The 23,830-nt window shown below is 41.5% G+C and overlaps 1 protein-coding gene across 1 annotated transcript in view; it reads right to left on the bottom strand.

The window, feature by feature from the left end:
• ASTN2 (astrotactin 2) overlaps positions 1-23,830 on the bottom strand; it is a 925,983-nt gene that overhangs the window by 650,317 nt on the left and 251,836 nt on the right. The window contains exon 9 of the mRNA XM_063432386.1: positions 1,698-1,848. Coding sequence (XP_063288456.1) covers positions 1,698-1,848 — 151 coding nt within the window. The remainder of the gene's footprint in view (positions 1-1,697; positions 1,849-23,830) is intronic.

Genomic DNA, 23,830 nt, shown 5'->3' with positions numbered 1-23,830 from the left:
GTAGGAGGAGTCATGTTGATTATAGTGTGTCTCTTTCTACCATGTTTGGTTCCATTGGTAATTAGGTCCATACAGAGTGTCATAGAGAGCACGACAGAAAGGAAAACAGCTGTGCATGTAATGGCTGTTTGCAAGTATGAACCCTTAGCCCAGAGAGAATATATTCAGAATGAGGAGTGCTGAAGGAATTTGTAATGATGCTAAGATGCTTACGAGGTCTGTTCTGATTCATGGCAACCTGAGGTGTAAGCAAACTATGGTTAAGTGATGCATCTGGAATTGTGAAATATCAGAAGCATCAAAGGGGGGAATGTGGTGGAATCTCAGTAAAAATAAATTTACTAGGACAAGATTGCCATGTGGCATATGTGTAAATGTTGGTGTATCAGTTAGTCAGTTACACGTAGCTAAGATACAATCAACACTGTATTGAGCAAGTGCAGGAATGCAGAAACTGAAAACACTTCCCCTCCTCCATTGTTCTGGGTGAGCCATGTGGTCTAACAGGTAAGGGAAGTTAGGCTTTGTTCAGCTGATTGTGTAAAGAGTATATGTGGGTAGAGTTAACTATAGGAGGAGCTATATGTCTATATTATGCATTTACACAGTCAGTTCTGGGCTCAGATCTTCTTGTATTTTGGTGACATTAGTCCCTCTGAGCCCCGGTCGGTGAATCGAATAAAGAGTCTCTTTCTTCCTGAAGAAACCTGTGTCCACTTCTAAGTGCAGATTTTAACAGAAATTGACACTTGTATAAATTAACCTGGTTACACCCCCTAACTTTTCAAACAAAGATGGTTTGGTTAATTTATTTGCACTGAACTGAAGAAACAGCAATTCCCCAGAGCACCTACCTTGCAGACTTCTCATTGAGCTGCATGAGTTTGCAAGTCAGCAGACAAGAAATTGCAGTTTTTGCAACATGTTTCTAGATATAAAGCCAGTGAAAAAATGCATAAGTAAATGCATGCAGTTTTTATCTGTATATCTACTAAACAGTGATTTCCATTTATTTTGCATTTAGGCAGTGGAGTGCCGCTTTAAGAACCCGGACCTCAACAAAGTAAACTCATTTCTGTTGCAAACATAAAACAGACTGATAGGTTGGCTTTAACATTGACATGATTAACAGATATTTTACCTACCACAGAACAATTACCTGATATTGTCCTGGTTCACATATATGGCTTCTGCAAACTACATGGACTACACATCATTTGGCTCATGCATAAAGCACCTTTCCCAGACAGACTTTCTGGTACTTATTCTCAGACTGCCTTATTGTTTATTTGTCTCTGGATCCACACCAACCTCATCACAATAGAGGTACAATCATCTATTTTTTGCTTTATCATCAATTATACCTGCATGGTATATTATGTCTCTCTCTACCAAGTTGCAATTTGACTCGTGCTATAATTTTCCATATAATTGTTGAATTACAGAGTTCACTATCACTCTACTGTGATACTCCTGAAATCACTACTGGCAATGACAATAGCTTGTGCGGAATGCAGGCAGTTACCATTTATTATGTGATTGATGTGTTTTAACATAAACTGTTTTTTTGTCAGAATTCGATCACTTAGATTTGTATAAGTGTGCCAGGCACAATTAATTGTTTTGGTTAAGATGTTAATGTTATACTGATTTATGTCTACACCTACACACACAATGATATTCAAACAGTCACTTACCACACACCCTGTTGAGTCAATTTTGCGTTCTGAGACACATTTAAAGTTGCGTGAACAGCCACCATTACTGAGTGTGCAATTGCGTACTGGACCAAAAGAAGATAGTAGGTCATCAAGTGATTCAAATTGGGTGGCAAGAAAGGATTCCTTTCTATGGGGAAAAAAAAGGGACTGTAACTATTTCATAGTGAACAAAATTAGAATGCACAGAAAAAACACATTGTTAGTACAGATTATTGTTATATTACCTGGGTACCTTACTTCATCTCTTCTGATAGTCCATCTCTAATGCTCGGGGACTTTGAAATTCCCATTAACCCACCTTTGACCTCAGCAGTCTCTAAACTACTTTCAATTACTTCCTCCTAATTCTCCCACCCATGTACCTGGCAATACCCTTGACCCGTATTTTCTCTAATGCATGTACAGTGTCTTATATTTCCAACACTTCATTTCCTTCAGGAGTACCCCCTCACCCAACAATCTAAGCCTAACTAACCCCCCTCAACTCAAGAGGAACCGTAATTCTATTGACCTCCAGCAGCAGTCAGCTGATATTAATTCACAACTGCAATTCGTCCCTCACTGGCCATATCCACATTTAATCCCCCCCCCCCAAAAAAAATAATTGATTTTTTTTTTTTTACCTTCAATGTATAGTACACTTGGTAAAAGATGGTGAATTTCCTTATATATAGAGAGAGTATACTTGGTAACAGACGGTACAATTTACCTGTACAGAGATATAAACAAAACACGACATAGTGTAATTTGTATGTATATTAAATAAAAGGGAGGTCCTAAGCTCGAAACACTCACAATTTATTAAGCCAATTAAAGTTGGCTCTGGAGTTATGGAGCATATATGTCTCCTTTAAGGACATGAACAGCCTTTCTCCATTGGATGAGTCCCCCAATAAGTATATTTTTCAGATAGTAGAAAGTTGGAATCCCGGAACCAGAAGTTGGAGATATTTTAAAAGTAACTTTTTATTACTATATGTTATAAAAAACAAATAAAAATGCACAACGTGTTTCAACCATAAGCATATGGTTTTTCTTGGGTGCTGCTGAATGTTACAATGCAGGTAATACTGTTTATATATGTTACAACATCAATAAAACATAATAACTTAATTAATCACACATGTTAATTGAATACAACCATTTCCATATGTGGTCTGGGCTGGATGTACACCTGCCACCCCCAACATGGCGGTACCTCCGGTCCGGACATATTCAAACCGCCATGTGGTAGTTTTAAAAGACACTTTACAAAATATATACAAGTATCAAGCACGTCACATCAAAATGATATAGCTCCCTTTTGGATAGAGACAGTAACACATTGGTGTATCCTTCCCCGGGATATGAAGAAGTATCTGTGGATCTGTCGCGTCACTTCCTGTGACGTGTCAATCTTCAGTTTAGTCTGTTGTGTCATTTCCGGTCCTGCCGTACATATAAAAATTGCACTTCCCCCTGGCCTATGGTTGCCTGTCAGGCTCATATGGCGAAATGTAGCGTAGTTTACATATATTTGAAGTTGCAGACGTCATTTTCAAAGAGGTAGAAAGTCCCACATACAGAAATTAAAATATAAATACAAAAGATATATATTATAAATATATAAATCACACACATTAAAAGGGAGTATATTGTATAAAGGAATAAATATCACCCCTCCCCAAAAAATAATATAAAAAAATACCCCCCCCCCCCAAAAAAAAATAAAATATATATATATATAAAATAAAAAGTATGTATATAAGAACCCAAACCAAGACAAATATACTAGAAAATATCTAAAAAGTATATGTATGCATTAGAAAATATTATTGATCTCAAAGTCGTTGTTCAATTCTTTAGGGGTTAATGTGCGTAGCTCAAATATACATTTGGATTATTGTATACTAATAGCCTTGGCAATATTCCCTCCTCTCCAGTTTATGTTCACCTTATCAATGACACAAAAATCTAAGTATTTTGGGTCAGAGTCATGGTATTCCAAAAAAAACATGTTTGCGCAAAGTTATCCCAAGGGGACCAAGTTTGCGCCAAGTTATGACAATCTTTTCATGGCTTATTGGGAAGAATCGTATGTTCATCATAGGCATGACTATGGCACATACTTGGTCCAGTACAAGAGATATATAGATGACATGTTTATTATTTGGAAGGGATCTAATTAACCTTTTCTTCAATTTTTTGAACATCTAAACCACAACAACTGGGGCATCATTCTTACAAAAAATTTTAGTGCAGTTAACATAGATTTTTTTAGACTTTCACATTTTTATTCACAATGATATTTTAATGACCCAAGGAAATATCAAATCAAATCCCGGATTATTTGTCATTCCTCTAATGTTATCTCTCTGTTGCGGTGCAGTTGTGGTTTTCAATATTTGGGGAAGAAATCTCGTCAAGTAAAAATTAGAAAAAGTGAACATCTAAGGAACATTAGAAAGGGCTTCCCCAACCACAGTGTATCCAAACATTTTTTGGAATACCATGATTCCGATCCAAAATACTTGGATTTTTGTGCCATTGATAAGGTGAACATAAACTGGAGAGAAGGGGATATTGCCAAGGCTCTTAGTATACAAGAATCCAAATGGATATTTGAGCTACGCACATTAACCCCATAAGGATTAGACATCGACTTTGAGATCAATAATATATTCCTTTTCTTTATATGTATATTAGTTTAAATTTTGGGGGGATATTTATTCCTTTATACAATACATTCCATTTTAATGTGTGTGATTTTTTTATTTATAATTATATATTTTGTATTTATAATTTCCATATGTGGGGCTTTTTACCTCTTTGAAAATGGTGTCTGCAACTTCAAATATATGTAAACTACACTACATTTCGCCATATGAGCCTGGCAGGCATCCATAGAAGAGGGAGAAGTGTTATTTTGATATGTATAGCAAAACCGTCACAGGAAGGAGACACCAATGTGTTACTCATCATGTTGTTGCTGTTTCTATCCAGAAGGGAGCTATATCATTTTGATGTGACATGCTAGATATGACTGTTTTAATATGCCTGGACCAGAAGTGCCCCCATGTTGGGGGTGGCAGGTGTAAATCCGGCCCAGACCATATATGGAAACGGGTTCATTCTATTAACATGTGTGATTAATTATGCTATTATGTTTTACTGATGTTGTAACATATATAAACTGAAAAAGAAATGAAAGAGTGGGCAGAATAGCCACCGAACATAAAACTATGTAAAGGTGGGAGACTGCTCACTCAATAATCTATACCCCTTTGAGTAACGGTACTCATAGGGAAAATAATTTAACCCAAAATGGGAGCCTCTATATTGACCGTATCCTCAGGCCATTTGTAGAAGGTCTCCCGTCGTATATCAGAGACACTAAGCAGGCCCTACACCTCCTTGCTGACCTACACATCCCACCTACGTCCAAACTATGCAGCCTCGATGTTGAGGCGCTATACTCATCCATCCCACACCAAAGGGGTCTCGAACACAGCAGACATTTTTTTAACTAAAAGGGGCATTGAACATCAGGCACACACCGACTTTACCATCAGTCTTCTTGAATTCATCCTAACACACAATTTTTTCTTATTCAACAAGAAGTTCTACCACCAGGTGAGGGGTACGGCGATGGGCACGGCTTGTGCCCCATCCTACGCCAACCTCCACCTGGGCTGGTGGGAAGAACAAATCAGGACTAACAGTACACTATTACCTTTCATGTCTAAGATCACATCATAGTATAGGTACATTGATGATGTCCTGATCATCAGGCAAGGTGATATGGATGAATTCAATCAATTTGTAGCCCTCCTCAACACTAACGAGGACAACCTCAGATTCACCTCTGAATTTGGGGGTCCCTCTCTGAGTTTTTTGGACCTATCTATTTCGATTTGCGGGGATGGTTCCGTTAAAACAACTCTCTTTAGGAAACCATCCGCATCGAACTCCCTTCTTAAATAGGATAGCCACCATCCGAGGTCCCTCAAACAGGGCATTCCAACGGGCCAGTACCTTAGACTCCGACGGAACTGCTCAGACGTAGGGGACTTCCAAATCAAAGCCAAGTCCTTACGGCAACAATTCAAGGAAAAGGGCTACCCAAACAAGTGCTTGAAAAGAGCCTACAAAAGGGCTCTATTGACAGACAGGGTAGAACTTCTGTCGGACTCGTCAAATGCCAATCGAAGTGCAAACAAAATCATCAGGATGATTGGCACATTTGACACGGGATGGAACAGTATAAATGAGTCTCTGCAAAAATTCTGGCCCATCCTCCTGAAAGATCCGCACTTGAAAGGAGTACTGGGTCCACGAGTCACCATTACCGCTAGGAGGGGAAAGAACCTTCGGGATATGCTATCCCCCAGTCACTTCACTGATAAACAGAACCCTCAGACTTCATGGCTGGGGCGCCAAATACCAGTGGGCACCTTCCAATGTGGAAGGTGTGTAGCGTGCAAATTTATTCTAAGGAACTCCAAGAAAATCTGGGACAGTGAGAAAAAGCAATCTTTTCAGATTGCACATTTTTTCAATTGCAATTCAGCAGGGGTGGTATACCTCCTCATGTGTAGTTGCAATTTGATGTACGTGGGTAAGACATTCAGGCCCTTTAAGGAGCGCATTAAAGAACATGTGAGATGGGGGGGGCGTGTCTGGCTTCCGGTGTGAGCAGCCGCATGGAGTAGGAGCTCCGGCGTTAAACCGTCCTGAAAGCTACAAATCAAGCTACCCAAAGCGATAACTCAACAGATTACCTTACCTTATCATAGCAGAACTTCGGAGTAAGAAATATGTCTTATCCCAAGCAGCCGAGAACTCGAGAATCGGCCAAAATAAGGAAAAAAGACCGCCAAGTACTTACCCAAGATGGCGGCGAGGAGACAGAAACCATGTCAGACGGAGCTTCCGATCAAGAATCCATCTCTTCCAAATATACAGACTCTCCAGTGACGGAGAAGAGCCTCCATAAAATGCTGCAAGAGCTGAGAGCTACCATAAAAGCTGATTTCCAGCGTATTGACAAAGAATTGCGGAAAGAAATCACAAACCTGGGCGACCGGACTAGCCACCTGGAGAATAAAACAGGAGACCTATGCAACGCCCATAACGAAGTTGTGGACAAGCTCCAATCACTATCAGATGAAAATGAAGCACTAAAACTGAAGCTGGCTGACCTGGAGGACAGATCCAGGCGGCAAAATATAAGATTCCGGGGTATTCCCGACGACATTTCCCACGATGCTCTCCCAGCGTATGTTCTTTCTATTTGCAAGGCCTTGGTCCCGGAATTACCAGACTCTGCTTGGGCCTATGATCGTATGCATAGACTCCCTCGACCGTCTCGTCTACCTCCTGAATCGCCCAGAGACGTGATAGTAAAATTTCATTACTATGTACACAAAGAATCCCTACTGTCAGCAGCGAGGAAAACGGCGAACCTTCCGGACCCACACTCTGCAATTGCTTTATTTGCGGACTTGTCTGCTGCCACCATGGCGAAGCGCAGAGAATTTATTACCATTACAAAAACTTTGCGGAACAACAATGTGAATTATAAATGGGGTTACCCTACAAAGTTGATCGTCTGGAGACAGGGATCAACCCGTGTTTTCAGCGACCCTAAAGAAGGTATGAAGGCTCTCTCCGAATGGGGACTATGGCGACCAACAGGAGAAAATCAAGTGGCATCTGGGGAGAGATCTCCGAAGAAAATCCAAAATGAGTGGCACATGGCAGGAGCCCGAACCACAGCGAAATGAACTTTTACAGCTATCATGCACCACATATTTCGAGCAATATTGGTATAGTATTCCTTTGTATGCTCCATAGAGGTCCCTATATTGTATGTGTACACCCACCTGATAACTTAGTGCATATACCACGGCTAAGTTTTGCTATAGGACCATAGAAATAAGAGTAAAAGCGAATGTCAGCATTTTACACCCTGTCAATATGGTTACAACTTCCACCATTTATTTAGCTCTTGGTCGGAAATAGTAATCACTTTGCAGGCCTTGGGTCTGAAGTTACCATCGTGGACTGTGTCACACGATATTGTCCCCTTAGAAGGCGTGCAGACGCTTCAGTCGACCCGCACCCTTGGCCATGCGGAAGGTTCAACTTTAAACACAATGTTCATGCGTTATTTATACTGTTTATTCTTTTACTGCCGTGATTAGTGTAACATTGGCCCTTTCAAGGTGCTTTATATGTGCACAGGTCGCACTACGACTCACGTGCTATAATAATAGGCTCCGTCTGATATCCAGACTTCCATTTTAAATTGTAATGTTTAGCCTCCGTTTAAACTTTTGACCCAGATTTAAAGCTAAGCTCGGTTATAAAACCACACTGACCAATACAACCTAACGATTATAACGACTCCGAACTAAGACCAAAATTAACTTGTTACTATATACTGCAGTTGGACCCAGGTATAATTGTTGTGGCTACCAACCGTACTTTATTCGAATCACTTGTTATGTTGATGTTTAATAGTGATGTTTCTTAACATGAGCAGGGCGCGGCATACCCGCCATGCTACTACCCGTTAGGAAAACACGTTATCTCTTTTTCTGCTTTTGAGTTATATACCACCAGGGCGATAGGAGCTCCACGTTCCCACGTTCCCACCAACTTTTCAGGTCACCTCTTGAGTGCATCTTTCGGTGTACTCAATATGACCCTCTCTCATCTCCTTCTGAAGGGAGATAATTGTATATACTTTTGTTTGCTGTTCCCCTTTATTTTTCCCCTCTCTCCCCTTCCCCCCGCAATTTCCACACTCCTATACATGCCACCAATGGCAGATGCACTCATCATTATTGGCTTGCGAAGGAGGCACAAGCGCATCCCGATCATTTCGCAAGGCGGCTCATCTGTAAAACTAACATCCACTCAAATTACAGCTCAATTCTCTCATTTGCCCATCGGACGTTTCGGTCTTGTCATTAGCACTTTCTCTATACTGTTGTTGTTATGACTCGTAACACAATGAAGATTATGTCCCTCAACGTTAAAGGGCTTAATAGCCCAAACAAGCGGCGGCAGGTGTTACGAGACATGCATGCCTCTAATGCTGCAATCGTTTGCTTACAGGAAACTCACCTCCAAAAAAAAGGCCCGCCTAGGCTATACTCGCCACGCTACCCAACTGGGTTTCACGCACATGCACCAAACAAAACCAAGGGAGTTGCCATATTCTTCCACTCGGACTGGGCTTTCTCACTGTACAAGCAATATGTAGACCCAGCGGGCAGATTACTAATTTTAGTGGGTGAAATGAACGGAATAAAAGCTACAGTAGTATCCCTATATGCACCTAACGAAGCTCAATATCCTTTCTTAAAAAAAGCCTTTAATAAAATCTCCAAGCTTAAACAAGGACATTTAATAATTTGTGGTGACTTCAATTGCACCTTAGACCCCCAGTTGGACACCCAACGCACGCATAAAAAACCCCCCACTAAGGCATCTATACAGAATGGCAAACTATTTACACACCTTCTACACACATCTGATTTATATGATGCCTGGAGAAATTTATATCCTACGGGCAGAGATTACTCCTATTTCTCACACGTCCACACAACTTACTCGCGTATAGACCTTTGTATCATAGACAAATCTACTCTACCACATCTAGTCAGCCAAACCATAGGCCAGCGCACCTGGTCCGACCATGCCCCAATAGAAACCACCATCGAGGTCCCGTACCCCGCCAAGGGTCGGGGAAAGTGGAGGTTAAACGAATCACTTTTAGACTGTCCGAATAACCTTAAAACAATTGCTGCTGAATTAGACCACTATTTTCAGACTAACTCTACCGAACACACCTCCGTTGAAACACAATGGCTTGCCCATAAAGCAGTCATTAGGGGTGCATTTATAAAACTGGGCTCAAAAAACAAAAAACGCATCCAAAACTCCATGATTAAACTTACCCAACAGTTGGAAACATTGGAAAATTCCAATAAAACTTCCCCCTCTAAGTCCATATCCAAACAAATAGCTAAAATACAAGAGGCCATTCATCATCTACATGCAGACGAATATATTAACCATGCTCGAAAATTGAAACAACATTTCTACCATATGGGAAATAAAGCCGGCAAATTGTTGGCGCGCCAATTAAAATCTAAGTACATCCAGACTAAAATTCCCTATATTTCATCCAAAAACGGAATGAAATTGTTTAATCCTAACGATATTGTTAACGAACTATCTCACTACTACGAAGACCTCTACAATCTGGGTAACCACACTGACACGCACACACCCACTATAGAAGAAATTGAGCATTTCTTAAAAAACATAACTCTCCCGCATGTCACATCGCAGCAAAACGAGTTGCTGAGCACACCGTTCACGACCGAAGAGGTTGAAACGGCTATCCGCTCCCTCCCCAAGCATAAAGCCCCTGGCCCTGACGGCCTCTCCAATTATTATTACATCAAAATGGCATCACATCTGTCCCCTCACATTACAAATATGTTCAATGCAGTCCAAAAATCTGGGTCTTTCCCGCAAGAAATGCTGGAGGCATTCATCATAACTCTACCCAAACCAAACAAACCCCCTACGATCTGCAGTAATCTTCGGCCGATTTCACTCCTAAATGCTGATGTTAAATTATATGCCAAGATCATCGCTAACAGATTGAAACCTTTACTGCCCAATCTAGTCTCAGAAGAACAGGCAGGTTTCGTCCCAGGCAAACAGGTGGGAGATAACACCAGATATTGCGTAGATATATTAGAATGGGCCATGAAGAAAAAAGTACAAGGCGTTTTTATGGCATTAGACGCTGAAAAAGCGTTCGATCGCCTAAATTGGTCATATATGGAAAGTACGCTATTGGCATTTCAATTCTCCAGCCCCTTCATTAATAGCATTAAAGCCCTATATTCAGCGCCCTCTGCCAAGGTGTTCAACACTGGTTTTCTTTCTCGTAATTTTCCTATAACTAATGGGACTAGGCAAGGCTGCCCCCTTTCTCCCCACATTTTCATCCTATGCCTGGAACCACTGATTAGAGCGATCAAACAAGATCCCTTAATACCTGGCATACTCACGCCTGCAGGTGAAAAGAAGGCTGCACTTTTCGCAGATGATATCATGTTATTTCTTACCGAACCGTCTCTATCAATTCCGCATGTTGTAAACAAATTGCTAGAGTATGGCAAAATATCGTACTATAAGAACAATATAGTTAAAACGCAAATTCTTCCCTTTAACCTGGATACTCAGCTGTTACACACACTTCAAGCCCAATATTCATTCGAATGGCGCAAAACTTCTATCTCCTACCTAGGTGTCAAAATAGCTCGAACAACGAAACAAACTATCCTAGAAAATCACGAAGTGGTACTAGCAAAAATCTCAAAACAAATTGCATCATGGGATGGGGCAAATGCCTCCTGGATAGGCAGAATTAACTCCCTAAAAATGATGGCTTTACCGCATATCCTATATTTATTCAGAACATTGCCTATAGCCCTCCCTAATACCCTGCTAAAACGTTTTCAAATGACCTTAAATGCTCATGTATGGAAAAAAAAGCCCCCAAGGGTATCCTTCCGTTCCCTGTGGTACCCCATTAAAAAGGGTGGCCTTCAAATTCCTAACGTTAAAAACTACTATATAGCGTCTGCTCTGGCTCAAGGTATAGATATAATGACACTCAAGTCGACACCTGTGTGGCTAGATCTGGAAGTTAAATGTGGTACCTCACTCCCCCTGAGTTATAACTTATGGTCAATGACACATCCATCATCACCAACCATGCTGTCTACTACAACTTTTTTATTGAAATCATGGAGGTCTTGGAGCTCCTTGCTGGGGCCCTACACGGAGCTACTCTTCGCGGCTCCCTTGCAGGCGCTCAAGGCTATCTCCCCGGACTTGCCACTATCACGTTGGATCTCCAGCGGTATTTCACATGTGTCTTCTTTATATACAAAGACAGGTTTAATGCCATTTCCTACCTTACAAAAACTCTTCCAGCTGCCATCAAAAGACCTTTTTGTGTACTTACGTTTGAAACATATTCTGCAATCCAGATCCATAGAATACATTAACCCACGAGAGTGGAGTAGGCTAGGGCACTTGTGCTTCTTGGCCCGCCAAAGCACACCCTCTGTAAGATCCTTATCCTTTTGCTACTCGTCCCTATCATCCAATCCAGACGAGAACAAATTGCCATACATGATTCGATGGGAACGAGACCTAGGTGAAATATTTCCCCTATCCACTTGGGAAACCGCTATCACATACACTAAAAAATCCTCACAATGTGTTACTCACTGGGAAGCCTATTTCAAAATATTAATGAGGTGGTATTTGACTCCTTCCAGGTTAGGATTAATTTATCCAGGCTCAACCCCTAACTGTTGGAGATGTGCTGATCCCAATGGTACGTTGAAACATATATTTTGGGATTGCACAGCTCTACACACGTTTTGGGACTCAATACGACTTTTGATCAAATCAGTTAGCGGTCACAACATTCCACTCAAACCAGCCAATTATATGCTTCATTTACTACCTGATTTAGGTGACATCTCATCAAGAGCAGCAGTATTAAACATTTTGGTAGCAGCAAAAATTAGCATAGCCACTCATTGGAAAAGTGTAAAATGCCCCATAGTTCAGGAGGTAATAACCAAAGTCAACTCCATTTATGTCTTTGAAAAAAAGTGGGCTATGGGAAAAAACCTGGATTCCTTTAATGCAATGTGGTATAACTGGGAAGCCATTGGTAATCCGTACTCGTTTACAGACATCACTTAATTTACGGACTTAACTTAATTTCTGGTATTAAAGTGTCATTTCATTTTATTCACCAGAGGCACAAAGGATGTATGTTTCACTCACTCCTTAACCCTACAAGGATTCCCTATCCCTTATATAAATTGGCTCCACACATAAAATTCAAGCCAGTACTTTGACATTCTTATCTGATTGAGAACCACTTGCAGATCTTCTTTAATGTGAGCCATAAAAGAGCAAGGTATAATGTATAATGCCAATCTATTGATGTCGAAATAAGCTACTGTACTGTCATGGCGGAAATGTGATCGATTATATGATTGCTTATATGTCTCTTTCCCACCCTTATCTGTACATCTGTAAATCTGTGATTTGAGAACAATGTGCTCCACTGTGTGTATTTTGCTACATTTATTACCCCCCCTCCCCCCCCTTTTTTACCTTTCTGTATCCCCCCCCTATTAGTATTTTTGTATGAAAAATTCTTCAATAAAAATCATACATTGAAAAAAAAAAAAAAAGAACATGTGAGATGCACCAAAAATCGTGTAGAGACTCCTATCTCGAGACATCTCAAGGAACATCATGACGGCTCATCCAAAAGTATACGGTTTTGCGGTCTCGAGTTAGTTAAACGCGAGTCTAGACGGGGTGACTTTGACAAAATTCTGCGTCAAAGGGAGTGCAGGTGGATATACAAGCTTAACACCCTGCATCCTAAAGGCCTGAACGAAGGCTTTTCTTTCTCCCCTTTCATTTGAAACACAATATGGGTAGGCCCCGACCCAATACCCAAATACGAGAAGTGTCCAGATTTTTTTCTCTCTGTACATTAGACTTTTTCCTCTATAAGAGCTAGGTGTCCCTCTCCAATAAGAAGGTTACACCTATCCCTTGTCGTGTTTTTCATTACTGCTCAAGGCCATAATAATAATAATTTGTTGTGGTGTTTATATATAATGTGATGTTACAGGGTACTCACAGAATTCATAAGGGGTACACATTTCTATTTATTATTTAGTTCTTTTTCTTTCTACATATATATGTTTTTCTCCATTTTCAGTTTGTTGGACTAGTTTATTTTCATTTTTCTTTCCTCTCTTTTTAGGAGTTTTTCTGTCCTATTGGAATTCACCTCTGTGCTGACCACCTAACAAGGAACAAATGAATCCCCTGCCCGCTGCCCCTTTAAGCCCCTTCTTGAATATATAGCTTATTTTTCCCTATTGACCTCAGCAGTACGGCTGCCCCATTGAAACAATATCCCACAGCCAAAATATGTCATTGATGGACTATATATACTTCCTCCACTATAACCTAACCTAACATTTTGACATTTACAGATTTCCCCTCTGTTTCTCTTTATGGCTGCTATATCTCCATGTAACTTTTAGACCTTGGGGGCTATATATGACAGGGCTTAGTAGTGACTGATGCAACTGTCTCCCACTTTAGATGGCACACATATCCACTGACAGGTTGTATGGGATTCCTACATTGCCTCATGAGTCTATATGTGTCTTTATGAGCTTACATGCATACGTTCATTACAACAGCTCTTTTGGAGATGACCGTATGCTCTGTCCCCTCCGTATCTCCCAATAAAAAAGTATTGGGAGCTGAGGTGATGACGTCACCCGGAGGGGCGGGCGCAGTTGGTAGATCGAAACAGACACTAAGTCTGTCACCCACGTGGGCCGGCTCGCCTCAATGTTCCCTCCTCCTCCTTCCACCTCCCTCCTTTCCCCATTGGACCGTGGGTGAGTCGGGGAGGCGCTACTATGACGCACCCACTTGGGCGGAGCCGAGGTTAGCGATTGGCAGGCGGGACCCCAGAGGCGGGAGGCGCCACAGTTTAAAACACGGACAGGTAGGCAGATCCCCTCCAGCTCTTGACAAAGGCGTTCTATACGCCGAAACGCGCGTCGAGCATTACAGAATGCTGATGCATTCCTGTTTCAATCTAATTTAATTTGTTTTATTTATTTCTCGTTTAGTGTTTTGATGTTTTACTCTGGCTTTAGCCAACTTGCAGTTTGCTTTATGACCACCTAGGAGCAATTTGGGCGTGTGATAGGGCTTACCTTGAGGCTGCCTCGAAGCAGCAGGTAGTGCTTTTTTGGTCCCCTGGCTTTAAGGGAGACAGTCAGCTAGTTCAGGGCTACTCAGGGTGAGGGTGGAATATGACCCTAAGGTCCATTTGGCAGTAATCCATACTTTGATGCTCTGTGGGGCATGTATGCACTTCCTGAACTGACCACTTGGATACACTGCTCTCTCCTTCACACCAGTATTTCTAGCCCGTTCTAGTGACTATTTTACTCCCTCCAGGGGTATCCTACCTACCAAGATTCACTATTTTATCCCTATTCACCATAGCCCACAGACCTGCTCGTTAGGTTCCTGGCAATACCACTAGGTTAGGTTTGACATATTGATGTGCATTACTATTAGGGACCTTTTTTTCACTGGTCCTCAGCACTTATTTACTGCATTAGCTCCAGTCAGCAGAGCACTATAGAATGCCGATGCATTCCCGTTTTACTTTGTTTTATTTATTTTTCGTTGAGTGTTTTTGATGCTTTCCTTTGGCTTTCACTAATTTGCAGTTTGCTCTATGACCACCTAAGAGCAATTGGGGCGAGTGATAGGGTTTACCTTGAGGCTGCCCTGAAGCAGCAGGTAGTGCCTTTTGGTCCCCCGGCTTTAAGGGAGATAGTCAGTTAGCTTAGGGCTACTCAGGGTGAGGGTTAAGCGTGAGCTTAAGGTCCATTTGGCAGTAAGCTATACTTTGATGCTCTGTGGGGCATGTATGCACTTCCTGAACTGACCACTTGGATACACTGCTCCCTCCTTCACACCAGTGTTTCTAGCCCGTTGTTCTAACTATTTCACTCCCTCCAGGGGTATTCCACCTACCTAGGTTCACTATCTATCCCTATTCACTAAAGCCCTCAGACCTGCTTGTTAGGTCCCTGGCAATACCACTATGTTAAGTTTGACATATTGATGTGCAGTACTATTAGGGACCTTCCTTCTCTGGTCTTCAGCACTAACTTAATGCATTAGCTCTAGTCAGCATCTGTAAGTACTTACCTCACTTACGAAAGGGGAATCCTCTTCTGGCTACCGTTGGAGCCAGTTTTATATCTCATTACTATTTGTAGATGCTGTTCTATTAAAGGTTTAATACCCACGTCTTTTTTTGACTGTTTTGACTTTTTGTTTATTCCCCCACCCCCCTTTTCCCTGAGTACCGTTACTCAAAGGGGTATAGATTATTGAGTGAGCAGTCTCCCACCTTTACATAGTTTTATGTTCGGTGGCTATTCTGCCCACTCTTTCATTTCTTTTTCAATTTTCCCGGGGTTAAGCCCCCCATACCCCTTGTAACCACTTCAGAGTTTGGGTAGCTGTTTTTTTCCAGCACCCCATATCCTCTGGTCCCCTAATTTTTCTAATTTGCATATATAAACTGTTATACCTGCATTGTAACATTCAGCAGCACCTGAGGAAGACCATGTGCTTATGGTTGAAATGCGTTGTGCATTTTTATTGTTTTATATAACATATAGTAATACAAAGTTACTTTAAAAAATATCTCCAACTCCTGGTTCCTGAATCCAACTTTCCACTATCTGGAAAAAAAAAAAAACTTAATGGGGGACTCCTCAAATGGAGAAAGGCTGTTTGTGTCCTTAATGGAGACATATACGCTCTATAAGTCCAGAGCCAACTTTAATCGGCTCAGAAAATCAGAGACAGAGTGTTTAGAGCTCAGAATCTCCATTTTATTTAATATACATACAGATTACACTATGTTGTGTTTTGTTTATATCTCTGTATAGGTAAATGGTACAGTTTGTCACCAAGTATACTCTCTATATGTATTTTTTTTGTATTTATTATTCTATTCTTGTTTGAAGTATATAAAGTGGCAATATGCTTGGGTGATTTAGCAGCACCATATGTGTACATCCCTAAGTGCCACCTATATCTTGCCTTACTATCATCTCCACATATAACACTACCCTCACCTCTGCCTTGAACACTGCAAACATGCACCTTGAGTTGGAAACAGCCTCAACCGTGGCATACTAAATCAACATGCTACCTGCAAAGATGTTCCAGTTGTGCTCAATGCTTCTGGAGGAGGTCTAGCACCTAGGTATACTATCCGCATTGTAGATTCATATTGTGTTCATACAGTGCAGGTCTTGCCCTCGCCAAACAGTCATACTTTTCCTCTCTCATTAGTTCATGCTCCAGCAATCCCAGGTGTCTCTTTGACACCTTTAACACTCTTCTTCGCCCTGCTGTGGCCACCCCCAACCTAACCTTACAGCCGATAGCTTTGCATGCTACTTTACTGACAAGATTGAACAGCTAAGGAAATAATTATCCCCAACTTGCTGTTCTCTTTCTCAACCACACGTAGATCAAGCCTTTTCTATCCTTCAGACTTTCTCCCCGGCTACTGGACAAGAGGTGGCTGTGCTTCTCCTTTCCTCTCGCCCCATCACTTTTTGTGGTTGTATCCCTCGATTCCCTGTTAGACACCACATCTAATGCTATCACCTATCGGGCCTCTGCCCGTAGACAAATAGCCCATCTTCTAGACAAAGCACAAATGTGTGACTGCTGGCGGATCACCCACCCAGGATCCAAAGACTACTCCTACTACTCCCCGGCCACAGACACATACTCCAGAATAGATATGTTGTTTATTCCCCACAGGTTCCTCCACCTCATCACCCACTGCTATTATGGACCAATCACTTGGTCAGATCATGCACTACTGTCTCTGACCCTCTTAATTTCATCCCTCCCATTAAAGACTTTCCAATGGTAGTTGACAACCCACTTATTCTCTCCCAAATCTCTGACAAGCTCAAACACTACTTCGTAAAAATAAATTCTCCCGACACCACACAGTCAATCAACTGGGAAGCACATAAAGTGGTTGCCAGGAGACATCCCATAGCCCTAGCCTCCAAACAAAAGATAGACAGAGAGTCCCACAAGGAGACACGCTCACTAGACTCCTACATACAACTAACACAACGTAGGTCAACACTTCAACAATTACTAAACGCCCAGATCAAACGGAAACGCTCACTATCCAAATAGAATTACTACTCAAAAGGGGCAGATGCGGACATGTGTTAGCAAAAAAGGTCCAAGACATCAGACAAACTACATTCATACCAAAAATCTAAATCAAAACAGGGGAGACATCACACCGGGTCCCTGACATACTGGAGGCATCCTATTCTGATTTATACAATCTCTGCTCAAGTCCGCCTAGCAAGGAGGAGATTGTGGAATATCTAGCGTCTAGAATTGGTCACACACTACCGACAAATATTCAAAAAGCCATTGATGCCCCCATAACGAGGGAAGAATTTACATGGGCAGTTAAAAACCTCCCCCTCAGAAAGAGTCCAGGCCCAGACGGCTATACTGCCAAATACTATAAGAATTTCAAGGAGCTCCTAGCAGTCCCATTTCTTAAAGCTTTCAACTGCTCCACACGTGATCCCACACTTCCAAACTCTGCCCTAGAAGCTCGCACAACCCCTGAACCCCAAACCAGGGAAAGACCCCCTGAGCTGCTGGAGTTATAAACCTATATCCCTTATCAACATTGACCTGAAAACAATTAAAAAAAATCTTAGCCACCTGCCTGTGCCCATTTCTACAGGGGCTGGTCAACCCTGATCAGGTGGGCTTTGTCCCGGAAAGAGAGGCAAAAAATACCATGTCTAAAATGCTCAACCTCATCTACCTAGCCCAACACTCCGACACACAGAGCTTGCTTCTCTCGGTTGACGCAGAGAAGGCCTTCGACAGGGTGGACTGGTCCCTCCTCCTAGAAACCCTCAGGGCTATGGGATTTGGCCCGGCTTGGCTACAAAATCCATGTTCCTCAAGCCCCAGTGTCAAGATTCAAATTAATGGCCATCTAAGTGAATCAGCCACTATTAGCAACGGCACAAGGCAAGGGTGCCCCCCCTCCCCCTCCTATTCATTATCATAATGGAGCCATTTATCCAGGGCATTAGAGACAACAGGGAAATCCGAGGTTTTCAGATCAGGGATCGTGAATATAAGATTGCAGCATTTGCTGATGATCTCCTTTTCACCGTCACTGGCCCCAGCACCTCCATCCCCGCCCAACTGTGAAATTAGTCTATACAATAGTCTTTCCAACTTCAAGGTTAACTTCACAAAGAGCGAAATACTCCCTCTAAACATCACTAATACTACCAAAATATCCCTTCAAACCGAGTTCCAATTTGCCTGAGCAGTCACACTCCCCAGAGACTTAACTAAACTTTAACTAAACCTTACAACCTAAATCTCCCTCCCACCCACCTCCACCCCAAAACCAAACCATAACCTCTATTTGAGTGGCTATCATGCATCCACATCCTAAAAATGAATGTTCTCCCCAAACTACTATACCTCCTGCAAGCCTTACCCATAGCCCTGCCTAAGACATTCACATCAATAAAACACATATTTTCAGAGTTCATATGGGCACACAAACACCCCAGACTCCCACACAAGCTCCTAGCGTTGCCCAAACCGAGAGGCGGCCTAGGACTACCCGATATCGAAACCTACCACAAAGCCATTACCTTATCCAGGATATACGAGTGGTCGCAAACAAAAAACATAAAACATTGGGTACAACTGGAAGCAACTTGCTTCAACGAACCATTACACACGATCCTCAGGCACGAAAGGAGTAATACATGCCTACCCTAGACCCACTGCTCCCATCCAACAATAGAGCCCACATTGAAAACCTGGCAGTGCACAAAATTGATGCCCCACGTCTCTCCATACTCATCTCCACTCTATCCACTATTCCAACCGGGCAGGAGTACATCCACCTTTAGCGCACTCCAGGACACCCAATCCCACTACTCAAACTCGGTGACCTCCTCACCAATATGGGTCTACTGGAGGGCCCTGACGCTGCCAACAACCTGACCACACTACAAAGTTTTAACCGGAGACAACTCAGACACTTCATCTCCTCAAATCCAGCACTCCTGAAAGGACACAGAGAACCCACTAGATTTGAAACAAGCTGTGAAACCAGCACAGTAAAAACAAAACAACTCTCAACATTTCATAAACTCATCCAGGTGGACCCTAACAGCCCAAAACCCAAATTTCTCTTCCGGTGGGAAGAAGAATTACAGATCACGTTCTACCCAACAGAATGTAAACATATTTTTTCTAATATCTTTCACTCATCCATTAGTAACACCACCCACCAACAAACCTACAAACAAATAACTAGATGGCACTATACACCCTCAAACCTCCACCCCCTCTTCCCCCACTCCTCTGGGGTGTGCTGGTGATGCCTCCAATACCGACTCCACTCTCCAAAAGCCAACAGGTACTGATAAATCACCTACTGACAGCAGCTAATATGCTAATTCCATTGCAATGGAAACACAGAACCCCTCCAACCCTCAGATAATGGATACAGAGGGTGGAATCCAATAGACTCATGGAAGAAATTCACTCGTCTCTAACATGCGCATATGCTTTCTACAATACATGCTGGTCTCCTTGGCTCAATTTTATTAAAACCAAGTCGGTTGAAAAATGTTCAGTCGAACATCTCCTCCCCCCCACCCTCCCCAAAATCCTGCTACCCCAGGTTGACTGCCCGATCCCTAGTATCCACAGGTGATACACAAATACACATTTCATAGACGAGTTATGAACTCACCTATGCCGACAACACACAGACCAAGAAAAGACAGTGATACGGCTAGGCCTCGCAGGTACCAAACATACCGAAACCTAAGCTGTTTTACCCGCTATCCACAAACACAGCTGTCATACAACAGCCACCTAGGTCAACCTAGGGTAAAGCTCTTGTTTCTTGAACATGTTTTAACAACTATAGTGTTCTGTTTCTGTATAAAGACTCATTTGTGTATGATTCTAACATTCAACCATTGTATCACCGCTCACACTATAATGTTATATCTATGAACTGTTTTATAACCCATTCACTGTTCTTTTGAATACTTGTAATGTAACTCACTTCTTTTTTTACGAGAAATAAAATAAAAAATAAAAGTAAGCAGCCGATGGCTGCTCACTGTAGTAAAATATAGTAGATGGGGCATGAGAGAGGGATAAGCAACAGGTGCACTATATCCACCATCCTGTTAATTTACACAGTTTGGTGTACAGTATTTTACAGCTTTATTAGCAAATGGACAGCAATAACTATTTCTTCACTTCCATAACTACACTCTGATTTCCCTAATTTCCAAAATGTTGCATTATCATCTGCAAGCAATCAAGTAAGTTACTTTCAATCAAAACAGAGATTTCATGCTGTTTTACTTATCTTCCTCAGAGGCGTAACTAGAAACCACGGGACCACGGGGCCCCGGTGTGAAAACTGCCCTGGCACCTGGTGTTCTCCCCTCCACCCATACGTTGCCCCAACACATGCTTAAAAACAGATACACAAGCAGACACACACACACACACTTATACACAAACACACACACATACAAACGTACAAACAAACACACACACACACACACACATACAAAATGTTTTAGTCACCCTCCTGTTTCCTACCTTTTAGATGCAGAAGGGTGACTTCCCTGGGGTCCAGTGGCTCAGACTGATGTGAGTCAGAGTTCCCATTCTGACTACCTCCTCTCCTTCATCCTGCGCGGCTCCCGGTGTAAGCTGGGAGGCGTGACTGGGGCAGTCACTTCCTCCCAGCTCTCACCTCATCACATGGGGCCTTGCTGCGCTGTTAAATCGCCACAGCACTGATCGTGCCCCCTGGAAATTAATTTACACCGGGTGGTCCCTTAATGTTCGGCCCTGGCGGTTGTAGTGGCGGGCCCGGTCGCAGCTGTGTTCGGCCACTGTCCACAATATTCTCACTATGACTGCTAATTTTTATATAGCTTGTAAGTAATACTTGTAAATGTATGCATTATGAATTTCACACAAAATGTTATACATTCCACATCCTTATTCTACCTACTGCTTCTTTGTATTTTGTTACAGAAAAGTATGTTTGTGGACTTTCAATCTTTCCTTTTTTTAATTCAGATCCATACCTACATCCTGATTATCTCAGCAAACATTTCCAAAATGTTTCTACAACTATAGTTAGTGTTAGCAAGGGCTTCGGCATGTACTAAACAGTGAACTGTTGATACCGGAGAAACTGACGGAAGTCAAGCACAGAGAGATGGACACAGGTTTCTTCAGGAAGGAAGAGATTCTTTATTCGGTTCACCGATCGGGACTCAGAGGGACTAATGTCACCAAAATACAACAAGTTCTGAGCCCCGGACAATAGTGCAGGCTCCTTATATAGGCACATAACTCCTCCCATATTAAGCTCCACCCGCACATTCTCTTGACCAATCAATACAAATAAGAATTAACTTCCTGCTTGACCGCATGGCCTGTCCAGCACAATGGAGGAGGGGAATACTACATCCTGTATTCTTGCACATGCTCCGTACACTACTGATCGTATCTTGCCACGTGCAACTAACTGATCGATACGTCAGCATATGCACGTACACATGCCACGTGGTAATCTCGGCCTACTAAATTTATTTTTTTACCGAGATTCCACCACATTCCCCCCTTTGATGCCTCTTGATATTTCACAATTACTTGAGGCATCACTTAACCTTGGTTTGCATACACCGCAAGTTACCATGAACCAGACCAGACTTATCCATGATGTGAATCTTCAACACTCATCTTCCTGCATTGGTTCTCCCTGATCTAGAGCCTTATATTTATAAATTGCCATTATCTGTGCAGCAGCCTTCCTCTCTGCTATATTTTCTATCAGGCTTTGCACAGACCTAACTACTAAGGGTATAAGACATGGCAGGAGTAGACACAACATTAAAATCAGTAGGACTCCACCTACCAATGCCTTAAGCCCTCCAAACTGCTCATACCAGCTACCAAACCAACTACTTGGATTGTACCCTTTCCATACCTGAGTAGGCACATGCACTAGTTTAACCATATAGCTAGTAAGCTCAGCTATTGCTTGCCCTTCGTCATCTATTTGAAGACAGCAATTGCTCAGGTTAACCCCTTAACGCCGTTACGGCGTTCTATGCCGTCGCGGCTTTAAAGGGCTTTAAAGCCGTTGCGGCGGCATAGAACGCCGTAACGGCTGAAGCCCCCAGGAGGTAAGCTATACTTACCTCCGCCGCGATCCTCTTCTGGGGGTCTGCCTGAGAGCCCAGGCAGCCCCCCTCCGGCAAATGAGGCCCCCGGGGGCCATGTGATCGCTCTCAAAGAGCGATCACATGGCCCCCTATAGCTGGCTATGGATCTGCCAGCAGGGGGACTGTCTAAAATATTAGAGAGTCCCCCTGCTGGTAGGTAGTGTAAAAAAAAAATTAAATACACATGTTAAAATAAAATACAAGTATTTATATATATATATAATATATGTATTTATATTATATATATAATATATATACATATTATATATATGTAACGTCATACGTAATGTATTTTAATATTAATATTAGTATATATTAGTATTAAAATACACTTAGAATGACGTTACATATATAATATGTATATATATATTATATATATAATAGATCTACATATATATATTATATATATATACGTATAATTACAATAATAAATAAATAAAATAATAAAATAAATAAATAAAATATTGAAACAAAATGTAAAATAAATTATATATTCATATGTAATTTCATTCTAACTGTATTTTGTTATTAATATATATATATTGGAAACAGAATACACTTAGAATGACATTCTATATATATCTATCTATATATAAAATACAAATAACCGCAAATATATATAGATTGATAAATACATATAATTACATGAAAGATTACATTAGTATACACGTAGAATTTAAATACCTATAAATGCATATATATTAAAATTCTACGTGTATATTTAAGTAATTTTTTAACATAATTATGTCATTTAATTAATTAAAATTTGATTGACATGCCTGACAACACAGGGAGAAAGTGCAGAGAATTTAATTCGCAAGCACTATATTTGACCCTGTAACTCTCCAAGACACCATAAAACCTGTATATAGGGGGTACTGTTTTACTCGGGAGACTTCGCTGAACTCAAATATTAGTGTTTCAAACTGGTAAATTGTATTACAACGATGATATTTTAAGTAAAAGTGACGTTTTTTGCATTTTTTACAAACAAACGGCACTTTTATGGACTATATTATTGTTGTAATATGTTTTACTGTTTTAAAACACTAATATTTG

This window comes from Pelobates fuscus, chromosome 9 (genome assembly GCF_036172605.1).
Source record: "Pelobates fuscus isolate aPelFus1 chromosome 9, aPelFus1.pri, whole genome shotgun sequence".
Classification (NCBI taxonomy): Eukaryota; Metazoa; Chordata; class Amphibia; order Anura; family Pelobatidae; genus Pelobates; species Pelobates fuscus.
Note: the sequence above shows the minus strand (reverse complement) of the source record. Positions and strands in the feature narration are given on the sequence as shown.